Here is a 17161-nt window from a genome sequence, read left to right as displayed (position 1 = left end):
CGAAGGAAGCCCTGTTTTGTTTGTTATATAATGAGTTTGGGTGGAAGGAGCCACTTTGCTTTGGTGCCTGGACCTGTCCAGGGAATCCATATTTTCAGGAGAAAGAGTCTTTTTAATCTTTAGCTTCTCTGACATGTTATGGGATGAGACATGGCAGGGTTAAGATGAAGGACATGGGCTAAAGGAATGAATGTTAGAAGATGGTGCCATGGAGAAAATAAAGTCCCATTTGCATCAGTTTCACAGGAAGCCAAATATCTGATTAATTAGCCAAGGTCTTAATTTTTAACCGTCTTCACAATGCACAAAGGAAGTTATTTCACTGGTACAAACGGCCTCCTGGCAAATCTGCCTGGTCTACCTTTGCCAGCCCAGGACTCCCTTTAACTTCAGTGGGCTGTGGATCAGGTCCTTAAAACTTCGGATTCAGTTCCTGGCCTCTGCCTCTGATGCTATACGCCATTCTGATTGTGCATAGGGAGCAGAAGGGGGCACAACAGCCCAAGAAGAATTCCTTCCAACACAAGAGCTGTGCGGGGCCGGCGGACATGTCCACACACTGCCCTGTCACCCCATCAAGTCCCAGTGTAGGGGATGTTTTGGGGTGGGAGCAGGGGGCATATTAGAAGTCTGAGCAGTTTTGGCCATAGTGCTAGGTGTGATGGCCCATAAGCTGCTGCCATAAGTTAGTGTATCTACCCAGCAGGCAGAATCCAGAGGATGTAAATGTGGCTAATAGCCATCACTGCTCTCCCTCCTCCTGGATTGCTCCTTTTGCATTGCACCTCTTTGAAGGCTCAGCTGAGAATTCGGCCCTTTGCCAGCAGGGAACATGTGGTGTTGCCACTGGATGAGTTGCAAAAACATCAGGGAGAATGCACATGAAAATCGCACCTATACTGGTTAGTCTCTTCTCGAGCCGGCATAGAAAGGGGATATGAGAAAGATCTGCTAAGGTTAGTCCTTTGCCCTTACTTTCTCACCAGTGCAATATTGTTCTCTGTGGCATATTGTCCATTATGCTGTCAGTGCCAGTTTAAACTGGTGCCAAAAATGGGGTATCCACTGCTTCCCATTGGAGACTGCTCTGCAGGCTAATACATTTTACCATTTGGATTATTTTCCTGGTGTTTGCTGAAAAAATGTCTCCCGCTTATGCCCAGTTACTTCCAATTTGCACACCAGCAGTTCCCAAACATTTTCCCTGCGTGACCCCATTTTCAGATGGGTTGTTTCCCACTACCCCCAGACAGCATGGAAGTTGCCGTTTAAAAATGGTGTCCTCCCTGCAGTCTGACCTCACAAGCACTGTACATGCCAGGTCACACCGCAAGGAGAAGGCCATTTTGCTTTACGAAACGGCGTCCTCTGGACTGCATGACCTCACACTCAGACAGCGCGTGCGAGGTCGCGCTGCATGGAGGGCGCTGTTTTGTAGAGCAAAATAGCATCCTCCGTGTGACGTGTCCTCGTGCATACGGTGTGTGCGAGGTCACGCTGTGAGGCGGCCATTTTGTAAAATGGCGTCCTCTGCACGCTCGGGATGGCCGTGACCCCCCCCTTCTGCTGATGAAGCCTCCAAACTTTGGGTCCCGACCCACAGTTTGGGAAGTGTTGTTGTACACGTTAAATAGTTCTTTTCTTCCCTTGGTGTTTACACCCTTCATGTACTTGGAGACTGTGTCTCCTTTTAATTCTCCATGGCCGAGTTCTATACATTCAGCTCTTGGAATCTCTCTTCCTGGGTCGTTTTTATTGTCTCGCTCTGAATTCATTCCAACTTGGTGTAATCACTCTGGCACTGAGTTGCCCAGAATTCAGTGCTGCATTCTAGGCATTGTCACACACCCAGCTATAGGCAGTGCAACCTAGTGGTGGGAGGAGGAGTCTCGCCTAGTGGTTGGAGCAGAATTCGTGGGAAGAACCAGAGTTGTGGTTAGGAGGCAAGCCAAGGGTTGGGGCCAGGAGTCAAGGGCCAGAACAGAACCCCACGGCAAAGCTGGAGTTGGGGTCAGGAATAAGCCAGCAGTCACAGCCAGGAATTAGGAATCAGGAGTTCAGAGGCAGGCAGGGACTGGAGCTGGCGTCCAGCAGGCAAAGGGTGGAGCAAGGGTTAGACAGGAAGCAGGTCTGACACAGCTGCAGGCATGTAATGCATCGAGCAACCACGGCGCTGCTCTTGCTACAAGGCTGAAGTGGTGATGTGTTGGCCCTTCTGGCCAGCCAGGGAACAGTCACTTGGTGCAGGTTTATTGGGCCCAGCGGAGATCATCGGCTTGCAAGGCAACCGAGCCTGGAGGCAGCTGCGTTCCTGGCAGGCGCCCGTGTCCTCACCTTGCCACAGAGTGGCAACCGTGCACATGAAAGAGAAGTGTCACCCTTTCCTGACTGCACATCTGCTCACAAGCCTCTCAGCCTAAGACCTGCCCATGTCCCCAAGCCAAGCAAAGCCCTGGAGGGTTTTCACCGCTTTCTCTGGTGCCAGGCGCAATGAGAGATGGAAAAGGTGGGGTGGATATGGGGTAGGAGCAGGGATCATTGCACTCAAAGCTCCCGAAAACCGCAGAACGTTCGTGGAACGTACGGCTAAATCTTCACCTTCCTTCTTTCCCCTCTTCACCTGTGTATCAGGAGCAGCCCATTCTCAGACAGCCTGCTAGGCGAATGCCACTGCTTGCTCCGTCATACGCGAGAGGTGACGAGAGCCGCCGGCCTCTGAAGTCAATACAATCCCAACCAAAGTCTCCGCTTGAGAAGGATGATGCAGCTGCAGGCAGGGCTGGCCCCGTGGGTCCCTCTGCCAATGTGCAATAGGCATGTTATTTTGGATCACCTAAATAACACGTCTTAGAACCCAGACACCCCTCTGGACTGCTCCAGGACCCCAGGCTGCAGGGAATACAGGAGATCTCTGGAGCATTCAGGAAATCTTATCATCACCTGACCAGGACAGCTGGGATGACCAGGTGAAATAATGTCTGTATATTGCCAACTCCTCCAGAACTCATGCCTAGGTAACGGGTTGGATTTATCTTTGCTTGTAAAGGGGGTTGCAAATCCCTGTCTCCCTGAAGCTCACTGCACTGAAATGGAGGGGGCATGAGATTCAATCTCCCAGGGCAGGGACAGTGCCCTGCCTCGGGGGTTATGCTGGCTGAGAGCAGCCCTACTTTCTGCTGTGTTCTCCGTCGCAGCCCCACCATGGTAGCTGCGAAGCGGACACGTCGAATCAGTGCATCTGTGCTGGCCCTGGTCACAACGCCTTGCAGGATGGCAGTACCCAGTTTCCACACTGTGCTGCTCACCTCGGAGGCTCCTTGGGAGAAAGGGAGGTTATGACAGCTTTGAGCCACCGCAGCACCCCCACTACGCTTTCCACTCTCCGTGGGCTGGTTCGTGTTAGGGTGAACCTCAGCCCAGCGCTGGCAGCGTTTACCCTGCCGATGATCCCAGCAGTGGAGTAAAAAATGGTGTGATGTTCACAGGCAACGCTTACCTGGCTCTGCTCCGTCCAGGCTTCTGCTCAGTAAACGTGAGGAATGGCTCTGAAATGGTAACCAAGGCACCCCGACGCTCACGCTTTAATGAAAGGAATACATCACACAACAGAGCACATTTAAATGGAAAATCTGACCATGAGATGCATGGTTTCTATTTCTTTCCTCTCTCTATTAAACTTCCGAATGCTTAAACACCAGAGGCCAGGAGAGGGCAACGGAGGAGGGCTGGGGCAGATCCCCAAGGGAAATATGAGAGTCCTTCTGCCCGGCTTGGAGGGAGCATGGCTTTTTGACAGGCTGAGAGCAGCATGGCCGCATCAGATACACCCACCGCGTCATTGGAATTGACTGACACAGCCTCGGCCCCAAATTCTGCCTGTTGCCAGTTTAAACTGGAAAGAGCTGGGTGGGGAAGGGCTGGTGGGGGAGAAGAATTAGCAGTCTTCCAAAATGATCCAGTCCCTTGCCTCTCCTTTAACATGCTGATTATGCAGAAAGGGAAACTGAAGGATTGCTGTGGCAGGTAGCAGCCCGGTTCAGCCCTTTGCTACACGTAACTGGGTGTGTTGGCTCTGGAGCTTTGGCCTATCAAAGGGTGAAGTTTTACGAACAATGTATTTATTTCCCTTTCTCCTGGATCCCAGCTCTGGAAAGCTCTGTGAGCTGCTACCTCACTTCCTCCACCCAAAGTTAGGGATATTCAAATCCTAGTTTTTAAGGCCAGAAGAGACCATGAGATCATCTAGCCTGACCTCCTGTATAATACAGGCCATAGAAATTCATCCAGTTGTTCTGTCTTTGCCAGTCTCTGCTCAGAAAGCTTGTAAAGCCCTTTTCAGCAAAGAGAATCTGAGTCTGAAGTTTGTAACAAACCCAGGAACGCGGTGGCACTCCAACATGATCTAGTCTGTACCAACGTTCTCCCTCCTTCCTAAGGCAAGCTGGCTGCTCTGCTCTATAGAGAGAACTTTGCCTATAACAAAGGCTCCTGACCTTAATCAACTGAGAAACAAATCCAAGTGGAGAGAGAAATTGGTCCACTGGATTTTCATGACGTTTTATTTTTAGTTTTTCCATGTAAATAAAGACCATAAGCAGTACTTGTAGATTTGCTTATTTTCAACTCTCAGTTCCGCCAGCTGCTATCACAAGAATCTCTTGGCTTGGATTCTTTGGAAGTAGGATTTTTTTTATGGCCTTTGTTTATTGTTAAGCAGGGGAGCCAACTGAAGAAGCTCTACTTGAAGAGTGATTTCCAATGGCAGTGAGGCAAGAGAAGACATTAGCAAAGCAGGGAGCTTTCATCTTGCTTCTCACCAGGTCAGAAGCATCATAAAATTTCAGCTCCCTGGCTGGTCTAGAGTCAACAAGCATGAACGAATGTACTAGTTGGTGAAACGAGACAACATTCAATTGCTACTGCTTGGAAGAAGGTCAGACTATGCTGTGTTAGTGTCCCTTCTGATGTGCTGATGAAATGTACACACATATGTGCTTTGGGTAACATTTGCCCATTTAGGGGCCTAGTTTATTAAGACAATAACAGCTCTTGGCCCTCTCAGCTTCTTTCCTAAGCAGCAGGGTTTCAATTCCTTCCCTGTGCCCTTCTTTTCTGAGTCCTTTCTGTCCCTGGGTCACAGGAGCTTCTGTCTGGGAGGGGAGCATTGCTGGCACTGGAAATGCAGAAAAGAGAGAAAAAGGTTTCTTTGGAAGTCTGCAATGATGATAAGCTCAATAGTCAAATCATTGTCTGGTGAATTGCAGGGAACAGGAGAACTAGTCTCTGGGAAGCAATTGTGCATCAGCAGGGGATGGGACCGATATTATTTTACAACAACATGGTAGAAATCAAAGGTGGAAAAAGAAATCCTGTTAGTTCATTACATCCATCCGCCTGCTAGAGCACAGTTATTTCCTGCCGTATATTCTGCTATGTTTTACCCAGTCCTAAATTTCTCGACTAATGGAGACTTTAATAGAGCTTTTCTATGTCTAGTTTTTATGAGAAAAAAAATCATCTGCCTTTGCAATGGATAGAGCAGGGAACTTCCATCTATCTATGCACAAAATAGAGGTCTAAGAACCTGCAAAACACTTGTATTGTGGTATCCGGCAGCTACCTCTGCCTTCTCCGGAATGTCCTCTGTCATCTATTGAACCCTTTTCATTACGATTTGAATGTATCATGCAATGCTCCTTTACCCCCGATTGCCATGTTACCTACTGCAGTTACATTGCACAGTGTCTGTACTGTGTTCTCGCACTTAAAAAGTGTTTATGATTTTTTGATTCTCATTAAAGTTGGGTTTTCATATGCCCTCCAGGGATGGACTTTGCAGTGTGTTAGCTGACAGCCTCAGTCCCGCCATTTTCCTATTTCATCCTTTTAGCTGTTAACACAGTTGCTTGAAAAACAAGCTGAAAATTTTGCAAATTTCCAAGGAAGGGAAAGAAAATGTTGCCCTATTTTCTTCAGAATTTGAAACTCTGGTTAAAAAACAAACAAACAAACAAACAAACAAACAAAAATCACACCAAACCCTTCAATTTAGATTCCTCCTCCCACCCCTTCAGTTCTGGCTGAGAATGAATTCGTTTTGTTTTGTGTTATTCTGCAATTTTTCTCCACTGTATCCATGCAAACCGACCTGGGTTGATGCAGATATCGTGGAGGGGCTTTACAGTGGAAAACAAATATTTTCGCTTCCCTGGATTCCCTTGCATTTCATTATTTGTATGTTGAAACGAGACATCGGGCTATCAAGAGGTGAAATGTGCTACACTGGTGACAGCCACTGAAATATTGTGTAGATTTGGACAGTCATATAACTACCATCTGTAAATGGGGATAGCAATACTGTCGCTTATACAGGACTTGAATAGAACATATAGAAGTGCAAAGTACTGTTAAATGCTGAGCTTTTGCCTATGTCGTCCTTTGCTTGGTGAAACGCTTCATCTCATGCTATTTGAATGAAAAGAAACTGTAGAAATGTATTTCCAGGCATCAATCTCCAGCACTCTCCCTTGCTACACCTTAAGATGTGCACCTTACATCTAGGTTAGCCTCTCTCCATACCCATGGCTCTTGTTTTCCAGTGCTCTGTCTCACACCCTGATTTGTAGAAAGATTAAGGGTAGTTGTATGAACTTAGATGGAATATATGCGCTAAAGGTTTTCACATAACCCAGTCTCTGTCCAGCCTTAAAATGTGTTAAACAAGGTCCGGGGTCTAGTATACAGAGTCCTCAGCCTGTTTCATGCCATGATATAAATGGTACTATAAAATTCATGCCAAAGGTCAGAAAATTGTTGATTGAAACACACTACAGGAAAAGAATCAAAATGAGGTAAAGAGCATTGAAATTGAAATTGATTGTTCAAAACCAACGTAATCAAGACCGACCAAAGTCCCTTTTTGCTTACAGTGAATATTGGCTAAAGTCCTTCTTGGTGGGGAAGAAAGGGTTAGTTCTTTTTTCGTTTCTGAATCGGGAATGACAGTGACTTTCATGCTTTAGACAAAACAGCCAGACGCAGAGGAGATAGGATAGTAAAGGCGGGGGATATACGGCTTTTGTTGATGTTCTCAGGATACAGGGTGGCTGGTCAGTCACAGATGGATGCTTTGTGCTGGCAAGTCAGCAATGAGAGCTGCTGCTGTGGATCTCGGCTCACCTCCTTAGTCAGGGGTGTCATTTGGTTGTCAGGTCCCTCTCCTTCACTCATTCTTCTGAGGCCAGCCAGAGCTGGATGGGCCATCACATCTCACTATACTGGTGCTGTGCAGAACAGTTGATTTCAGGATCAGGTGAAAAGCTGAGGGAGAGAGAGAGGGGAGGGACAGAAAGGAGCAAATGAGGGAGGGGACGACACAGAAGGATTTCACAAGTATCGTGTTTGGGTCCTTGTTGATGCAGGGATGATGGTCAAGTGTCACAGCAACAATCCGTTTGTCGCACTCACAGTGCTGGTACACTTTTTTTTCTTCTCAAAGTCTCTTTTGTAAGGGCCCCAGAAAGGTGATGGGTGGAATAATCCATCTTCTCTTTATTTTGTCCATCAATTCGCCCTAATTTCCAACATATCAATTTTGGTTCACGTGCTTTCCGATCCGCTACTCCTCTTGTTCGCCAGTCATAATCTTAACAAGTCCTTGAGTGGTACCAATAAACCCTTTCTGCTAAAATTAATTCAGTCTTTCTGCCTCTCCTCATAGCTTTTCTTAACCAGGTTTATGTAACAAACCATTGTGACAATCCAGGAGCCTTTACCCACTTTTTACCAGTTAGGCTAATAATTAAAGTAGGTCTGCTATTATTATTAAATTATTAATTATTAAAACAGGGTCCAAAATTTGTCTTACCCCCATCTCAGTATCAGGATACCAATAGCATCACATTATGGCATAGTTACTTGGACAGAGGAGACAGAGACAGAAAAGTGGCAGCCTCTAATGCTACCTCAACCCAAGAGCAAATCTAGAGAACACAAACCCTCAACTTAACTTGGACACACAACAACATCCATTGCATTAGGAGCATCACATGTGCAGCAGCATAAAGTCCAAAAATATCATTAGCAAACCCAAGCTGTTCCAGTCTTCTCATGATCAGGAAAGAAGTCCCTCTTCTTAGATCTTTATTCCCACCCTCCATTACTCTCACCCGTTAGCTCTGATGTTAATTGTAAAGCTTACTCCTTTCAGAGAGAACCCACTGGGCTGGTGTGAACTCAGCTTTCCGCAATCAGCTGATTGTATTTACAGCTAATGGGAAGCCTAATTATGTGTATAATTATTACTTCAAGTGCACGAAGTCCTGCTGGTCTTGCATGATTTAGCTGATATCAGGCTTTGCCGGGTCAGATTGTGTTTCAGGGTTGGCAGCTGGTCAGAAAACTTTTGAATGGATTCTCTCCAGATGTTTACACTGGCCACGTCATTACCTGGTGTCCTAGTATTAAAGAACATCTGAGTTTATTTGGAAACATATTCTTCCTGTGTGTGTAGAGTTTCTGGCCCTGATTCTTCCCCTGTGTTTGGGCAAGAATACCTACATACACCATAGCTAGCTTTGTTTCCACATCCTATGTACTTAGTATGATGCTGCAAACTCCATGGCATTTCCACGGCACCTTTACCTTCTCTGGTATTTCCAAGGCATCTCTTACTGTGATAATGAAGGTAAAGTACACCCACTCCCTGGCTGCTTTGCTTTTCTTTCTTCCACCTTCAACTACATCTGCAGCCTTCATTCTGCTATTCTGCCCCACTCCTCCTCCCGGCACCCAAAGAATATATGTGTTTATGTGGGAAGGAGGCAGGCATGCAGGGAAATATGTTTTCTCTCATCATTCACTTTCCCACCCTCTCTTCAGGAGAAGAATTTCAAAGGTGGCTGGGCATCCCACTTCCGCTCAAAAGCTGGTGGGCACAACATTTTGAACAAAATCAGCTTGTAATTTTGTGTGATCTAATGGGGGGAAAAAACAAAACTGAAAGAAAACAACTAGTGCCCAGAAACTTTGCTTTGGAAAACTGTGACGGAGTGGTGACATTTTTCACATGCAATTTGGCTGGAGGAAAAACAAAAACCCTGCCTTCCTTTCAGATGTCTGTAAGTGTTGTGATCTATGGAACACTGCCTGTGTGCATGGCATGCTACGTAACAAAGAGGGTGAAGCCCTCTTGTCATGCGGTCCACTCACCGCAGGTGGAGTATCCTCTGGGTTGCTCTGGGGATTATCTCCTCCTCTCATTGACTTCTCTCGTGGCCACTTCACCCATCCTGTCTCACTCTGTGGCCCTTCTTGCTCCAGGAGTTTCAGCTTCCTCTTTGTGACTTGGCCCTCCGATGAGCCCCAGTGTCAGGCGAGTCAAATCCAGTATGTAAAACTGGGGTAATGATACTGCCCTCCACGCAAAGGTCCCAGTTCAGAGAACCATGTAGACACATCTCAAGTCCTTCCCTGTTCACCAAAGCACTTAAAGTTAAGCTTGTGTTTAAGTGCTTTGCTGAACAGGGGTGGATGGATGGATTGGGATCAAGGGCTCCAGGACCTTTGTACAAATGGTGGGGGGGACACTGGCATCGTGGGGGGAGGCCACAGGACCATGCCCTCCCACTTCTTAACACATAGTTTGCAGGGCAGGGGGCGGCATTACTTCCCCACACTGCAAGGCAGGCGCCGAGCAGTGCCGGCAGGGGCTGCACTTCACAGTGGCATTGCTCCCCCAAACGGTACCCATGTTAAAAAGTCCCAGGCATGGCTCCCTGACCCCATCGATTCCGGCGCCATTGATTGGGACTCAATGGAGTTAAGTGACTAACTAGCTTTGAGCATCTGGGCCACAGTGCTTTGGGGTTTAATCATTATCTATAAAATGATCTGAGCTCTTTGGATGAAAGGGGACGTGGAAGGGCCAAATATATTAGTTGTTAGAGGGACATGAGAGAACTTATATATCTACATTTTCACCAAAGAGATCTGATTTCCTTCCATCACCCTGTATACAACCTCCGGGCAAATGAATCTCTGTTGTAATATATTGTCGTTGCCACTTAACTTTGCTGTCCGTTCTAAAGTGCACCTCTGATTTCCCAAAGCGAGGCGAACAGAAGACACAGGCATGCACGACTTTTTTTATGCTTGCAAACACCTTTATTTTATTGTGTTTTATTCAGTAATTCGACATTAACCTTTATATTTGCATCAATAAATAATGGCACACAAGCTGTGAGGGAGCGAAATGGGCCAAAGAGACCTTTCGGTGACTCGCTCTGTCTCTTCCACTACTAGACAATTGCTCGTCTTCTCAGTTAACATTCAAGGTGGACCCCAAACATAAAGAGATAAATAAATAAACAAAAGAGCCCCAAATGAATAGTATCCTTCTTATCTCTTTATCTGAATCTGCCTAAAGGCTACAAATTCAATTTAATCCTTCTGCCATCAGTCAATCTGAGATCTAATTTAAAGGAAAAAAAAATACTGAGCAGCTGGTCTCTGGCTCTTAACTTGATAGACAGAAGGAAGCTCTTTGAAGGAGTCACTGTGGGGCAGATGAGCAGTTGAAATGAGAGGTGCTTAGTGCCACTGAGCTGTCCGTATCTGCTGCTGTTGTGGACCTTTGGAAGAAAAAAAAGATCTGGTGGACTAAAAGGAAAATAGAGACTCCAAGGAAATCGATGTGTTTCCTGAACTTCTATCCCTGATAGGGTATAGCATGGTACTCAGCCATTGAATCATAAATACAGTAAGAAGGTTAAATTTTGTCCCCCTTACACTGGGTTCAAGTTGGAAGCAACAATCTGAATTCCCTGGTTTTTAAAGCACCTTGGCTCAGTTTGAAAGCCTTTTGATATGAGTAATCAAGAAATGGGTGGTGCAGCCAAGTCATTTGACCCAACCAATTAAACTCCAGTCAGCACAATGGTCCTTGAATATGTAAGGCTGAGTTGGATGCTTCATTGAATTAAACTGGCAAGCTTCATGCTAATGCAGGCAGAGGCGTGGGAGCAGGCTAGAATTGCCATGGGGTCTGGGCTTCAGGGTTGTTGTTTTTTCAGCCTTTTTTTTTTTTTTGGTTAATGAGGATGCTCTCGGTGGTTTAAATCAATATTGATGCTGCCTTCATAAGCCTACGGTGGAATTTTCTGGGAATTTCTTTTCATAGCCCATTGAACTGGGGGGAAAAAAAGGTGATACTTTAATCTGCTTCTCTTAAGAGTTCTTTTTGGATTGGAAGTTTTTCTTATGGCTTTTTCTGGAGGACAGTAGTGATGGGTGATCAGCAAAAGGATTGGGGGTGCAGTTCAGAGAGTCTGGATGCATCCCATCTTCTCTATGTATAGATTGAAAGATTTTAAGGCTAGAAGGGACCATTGTGACCACAAGGCTGACCTACTGTATAACACAGGCCAGAGAGTTTCACCCAGTAATTCCTGCCCAACGACATGGGGTTGAACTGAAATAAATCTTTTAAACAGACACCCAATCCTGATTTAAAAATTGCATCTTTGCCTATACCTACCTGTTCCCATCTTGTTTACCAGTGGTTGAAATTGCTCAAGTGCAATTCTCATCCGCAGAAACACTGAGAACCAGATTCTGCCATCTTTACTCACCTTGAGCAAAACCAGTGGGACTATTCCTGGAGTGTGGTACTAAGTGAGTATCTGAATTGGGCCTGAACCATATAGAAAATCACATGTAAGGAAACATTAGCATCCAGTCCACTTATCTTCACAATCATACACAACAATACATATCAGCAGTTCCATCCCACATATCACCAGGTTATAATTCCTTTGACTATGAAGCTGGACCTGCCGGCAGTCCAAAAATCCAGTTATTCAAAAACAGAACTCAAACGCACAACCTTAACTCCAACGGTATAATTTTTCCATTAAGAATCTACAATTTCGAGATTACCAACATATAATCATCTCTGTAATATCTCCCTCTTCCGCCTGTCATACAAACAGTTCACTAATGCTTCTTATCCATGCACACGTTCTCTATAATCAAAGTTCAACTTTATTTTGTTCTAGTCACACAGAATTTGTTATTTTCTCCCTGTTCAAATCATTGCTTGCCATTTCTTAATTATCTACTAGCTTATTAGTAAAGTAGACATTTCTTAAAATCAGATGTATTTCAAGGCTGGTATAAAGCTTGCGTGTGTTGTGTAAGTTCTAAGTAATTGGATTGTGGGTGGTTGTCGACTTGTATAGAAAGGGAATAGCTCATGGTGGTGGGTAGGATATTTATAAAACTAGCCTACATCTTACATTAAGTCTAGAGTTAGATGGAAACTTGGACTTATTACAACTCAGCCATTTGTTAGATAGACGGAACCAAAGAAACATTGGGCTGCAAGTTTAAATTTAAAAAGGAGCCATTTTTAGCAGCCTCTAATAAAGTGGCTGTCAAATGTCATTGCACTGCAACCTCCTTTTGACAAGTTAGTATTTGAAATAAAAAATGCATTACAAGGCTGTATCTACAAAAAGTAGCCACTAAATATTTTAATTCACTATTGCATCTGGAGTAGCAGAGTCTATTGCTTTGATGCCTCTTTCGTATTTGTGAATCAGGCTTTGAGTTGTTATATGTTCCATGGTCTGTGCTAGGTGACTACAGTCCCACCCTGGAGAGTCTTTAATTTTCCTTTTGTGCAGAAAGTATCCACATCTGCCATGGCTTGTACGGATGCGGTTTACAGTTGCCCATAAGCTTTATAGGAGATAAAATCCAGGGATCTTCTGCATCGGGTCTTTTACGAGGTGTTTGCTTGTAACTTCTTGTAAGCTCCATTCGGCTTTCCAAACTTCGTCAGGGTGGAAGTTGCATTGTTGAAGGTTAAACACATGGGTCCAAAAGGGCTTATGCAACTTCAAGTGGTGGTAAGGGACATTAAGGTCCTGGTGGATGGGAAGACGTTGGTTTACCACGATCCTCTGGAATTCTTGAAGAGTTGCGGCATTGCGACAAACGGATGGGGGAGCAATGTGCGACAACACTGGCAGCCAACGTGTTGGGATTGACTTGAGGGTTACAGTGATGCACCGCATTGCAATGTCCAGTTGGAAGTCAATAAGTCGAGTACGACCACGTCTGGTGCATGGTACTCGACTATGGAGAACACGAGGGCCATCGCTGAAGTCCATAGCACTGATGTTGATGTACCCCGGCTTGTGCTTGCCAGTTTCAGGGCCAGATTGACCCTTAATTCACAATACAATCACAAGACAATATTTATGTCCAACAGTAAAAAAACACAAATAAATATGCACCTAATGGGAGGGTTGAGCTTGTATTGAACCCAAATCAGCCCCCTTACCCTCCCATGAACCTCCGAGCTGGAGTGTCAGCCCCCCTGCTGCCCGCAAAGCTCCATCCTGGGTCTTCAACCCTATCACCAACCTCAGAGCTCTGCTCTGGGGCTTTCTGCCCTGGCAACCCCATCAAAATGGGGTCACGACCCACAATTTGAGAACCGCTGCTCTAATACCTAAGCTACTGAGTAGATTGGCTTCTAGCTTTTCTGGCGATGTAGTCAGAGTTGTACATTTGGGGCGATTACACATTGTATTTCATACATCAGAAAAGGATTTAATTCCCCCTGTAAATGCACATCACAGTATGACTTCAGCTTTAGAGTTGCTACCTAGGCCTCCATCACTGAGTTATCTAATCTAATCTATTTTTAATCTAATTTCATTTTAGGCATGTATATGTAATCAGTCACTGTAGTATCTAAGACTGTATTCCCCCCAAAAAATAAATGGCTCCAAATAAAAATAAATTGGCTTTACATCTTCCTAACCTGAGCCTCAGGAGTAGACAAAATCAAGCTAGCAATCTTTCAAGAATAGGTGTTTTGGGGTGGGGTTTCTGACGCTTCCTGTAGGGCTGGAAAAACCATGGGAACAGCCTGCTTTTTGATATTGCAACACTAGCGAGCGTGTTGACAGCTGAAATCCGGTAGCACAGAGCTGTATGAAGAGGCTGTTGGAAGGGGAGAAGAAAGCTAACCACACCGGTTTTGAGCCTCAAAGATAACATTTGAGAGGAAGGCATAGTGACTTAACCTGTCCCTAGCAGTGAGGTTAATAGAATCATAGAAATATAGGACTGGAAGAGATCTCAATAGGTCATCTAGTCCAGTCCTGACCGAGGCAGAACTAAGTATTAGCTAGACAACCTCTGACTGGTCAGTTCTTAGAAACCTCCATTGATGGAAATTCCACAACCTCCCTAGGCAATTCATTCCAGTGCTTAACTACCCTGACAGTTAGGAAGCTTTTCCTAATGTCTAACCTAAATCTCCCTTGCTGCAATTTAAGCCCATTACGTCTTGTCCAGTCCTCAATGGTTAAGGAGAACAACTTATCACGCTTCTCTTTATAACAACCTTTTGTGCATTTGAAGTCTGTTATCATGTTTCCCCTCAGTCTTCTCTTCACCAGATTAAACCAACCCACTTTTTCAAACTTTCCTCATAGATCATGTTTTCTAAACATTTGATCATTTTTGCTGCTCTCCAGTTTGTCCACATCTTTCTGGACGTGTGGTGCCCAGAACTGGATACAGTACTCCAGTTGAGGCCTTATCAGCACTGAGTAGAGTGGAAACATTGCTTCCTGTGTCTTGCTTACAGTGCTCCTGCTAATACATCCCAGAGTTATGTTCTCTTTTGTTTGCAACAGTATTACACTGTTGACTCCTCTTTAGTCTGTGATCTTTTTCTGCAGTACTCCTTAGTTAACGATGTAGCCCTGCGCTATCAATCTAGCTATACCATGACCTCTGGGAGCTCTGAACTGATTTTAATCCATGTTGGGGCACCAATCATTCCTCCTTTCCTGCTATTTATACTCTGGTTCATTTCTTTTTGTCTTTCAGCTGTATAGCTCTCTGGATTTTGGAAGACGCTGGCAGCTAATGCATGAGCGGATCACTCCAAACAGGTTTTACTGGTGAGTGGTTCCATCTTGCTTTGTGTATATAAATAATGTAGCGTGTTGGTGTTCATCACACACTGAAGGAGGCTGAGGGGCCCAAGGTCTAGAATTATTGCTGTGTTGCCAGACCCAGGTGTTCAAAATTCATGTGTTTCATCCCAAAAATCATGAGATTCACTTAAAAATCAGAGTTTTTTTGGTTTTTTTTAAAGTTTAGAGGGTTTTTTATGTCTTCTGTTGTCATAGTCTTTGGGCAGGGGGAGGGGCATATTTTTAAGACTTTTATGCCACAACTTTGTGGGTTAGAAGCTTACTTTTTTTTAAGAAATGAGAGCCGAAAGTCTCACATAATCACCTGACTCCAGGAGCTGGTGCTTTAAGAAAAAACACCAAATCTTGCCAAACTTGTGAATAATGCTGTTATTGACTCCCCCCATTTTGTTGTGTCTTGGGTGACTGTGGGAAGGGGCTTTTAAACAGAATCAATGTGCTAATTAAAGAGCAAGTCAGATTTTTATTGCATGTTACAATGTGTTTTTAGTTGCCAGATAACTGAAGAATAAAGTTACATCTACACCTTAAAGAAAAACCGATTACACTGAATCTCAGAACCCGAGTTGACTGACTCAGGCTCACAGGGCTTAGGTTACGAAGTTAAAAATATCAGGATAAACATTCCTACTCATGCTGGAGCCTGGGCTCTGAAAAACATTCCCCCTCTTCAGGATTCAGAGCCCAGGCTCCAGCCCAAGCAGGAACGTCTACACTGCTCTTTGTAGTCCCGCAGCCTGAGACCCAGGAGCCTGAGTCAGCTGACCTGGGCTCTGAGACTCCATGCGGTGGGTTTTTCTTTGCAGTGTAGACATACTCTAAGTGGCTCAGGGATTTGGTGATGCGGGATAAAAAAGTTTAAAAGCACTTAGGCAACCTAAGATCTTAAGTCCCAGCTACAAAAGAGAGGTATGTACTTCCGAGTCTAAGTCTCATAGAAAATCAGTGGGACTCTGGACTCGTCTACACTGCCAGCAGATTTCGGCGACAGTCGATGGGAGATATGCAGGCTACATAGAGTAGCTTGTGTATCTCCCGTCAACTTACTAATGTGTACTTACCGCGGCATCCCCACTGCGCTGCACTGACGGGAAATGCCCTCTGGTCGACGCAGCATTTCGCTTCTTGCGGGGGTGGATTAATGGTGTCGACTTCAGGGATTGAGTGAGCGGGTCTCCACTGCCGCTCAATAGATCCTGCACTGCCAGGAATGCCGCCGGCAGTGTAGACATAACTTTAGCCTCCAAACTGCCAAAGGGTCATGTTTTGAGAGCTATTTAGGTATCCAAAGATGCAGATAGGTGTCTATTGGGAATTTCAAAACAACCTACGCAGGTTAGGTGCTGAACTCCTAGTGGGACTAGCTGGATAGATTTTTAAAGGTGTGTAGGTGCCTAAAGATGCAGATAGGTGTTTAGGTGCTTTTGAAAAGCCCACTGAGCATGTATCTGCATATTTAGGTGACTAAATATTACCTGGCCCTATAGCACTTTTGAAAATGTGGTTTAGGTTTCTAAATCCAACAGACCCTCTTGGAAAAATTCCCTTTTTTCTCTCCAGGTTGCAGGTTCAAATCCTGCCTATGTCAGCAGTGAAGGAAAGTTTATTACATTTTCCTGCCTTAAGGTGGTGGTGGACTGGGTGATCTAAATGATGTTCTCCAGCTCCAACTTTCCTGAGTCTGCCACTAGCTCATGCCTGATGCTGTCTGTCATGTCCAACATTTTATAACATGTGCAACAACGTAAAAAGGTCCTCTCCCTGGGGGGAGGAGAAATCGCAGATTTCCAAATGCATCACTCAAATTACCATCCACGTTTTCTCAGCAAAGTGCTCTCCCCCACGGGCCCCCACGGTGGAAACGAAAAGTGAATACCCTTTAAGCAAGCCAGCTGACTGCAGAATAATCTACTTCAGAGCAATGGCTTCTTTTAGTCTCCCACCCCTTGCTTCACAATTGCCTCTGTTGTTCTTTTTAGCGTTACAACAGTCGTATAAAGGGTATTTGTGCATGTTGGTTTCTCCTTAATGGGAATCCTGGGATAGCAGCACATCCACAGGTGAAACTACCAGTAAAACTCCCTATGACAAGGATGTATATAGACCCCGCTAAGATTAGCACCCTCTGTCTGAGTGGA

At 45.1% G+C, this 17161-nt stretch overlaps 1 protein-coding gene across 1 annotated transcript in view; it reads left to right on the top strand.

The window, feature by feature from the left end:
• The window catches only part of SORCS3 (sortilin related VPS10 domain containing receptor 3), a 429816-nt gene that overhangs the window by 267223 nt on the left and 145432 nt on the right, over positions 1–17161 (top strand). The window contains exon 5 of the mRNA XM_067537027.1: positions 14914–14987. Coding sequence (XP_067393128.1) covers positions 14914–14987 — 74 coding nt within the window. The remainder of the gene's footprint in view (positions 1–14913; positions 14988–17161) is intronic.

Source organism: Emydura macquarii, unplaced genomic scaffold, assembly GCF_026122565.2.
Source record: "Emydura macquarii macquarii isolate MOO-44397 ecotype Brisbane River unplaced genomic scaffold, CSIRO-AGI_Emac_v2 contig_3692, whole genome shotgun sequence".
Taxonomy (NCBI): Eukaryota; Metazoa; Chordata; order Testudines; family Chelidae; genus Emydura; species Emydura macquarii.
Note: the sequence above shows the minus strand (reverse complement) of the source record. Positions and strands in the feature narration are given on the sequence as shown.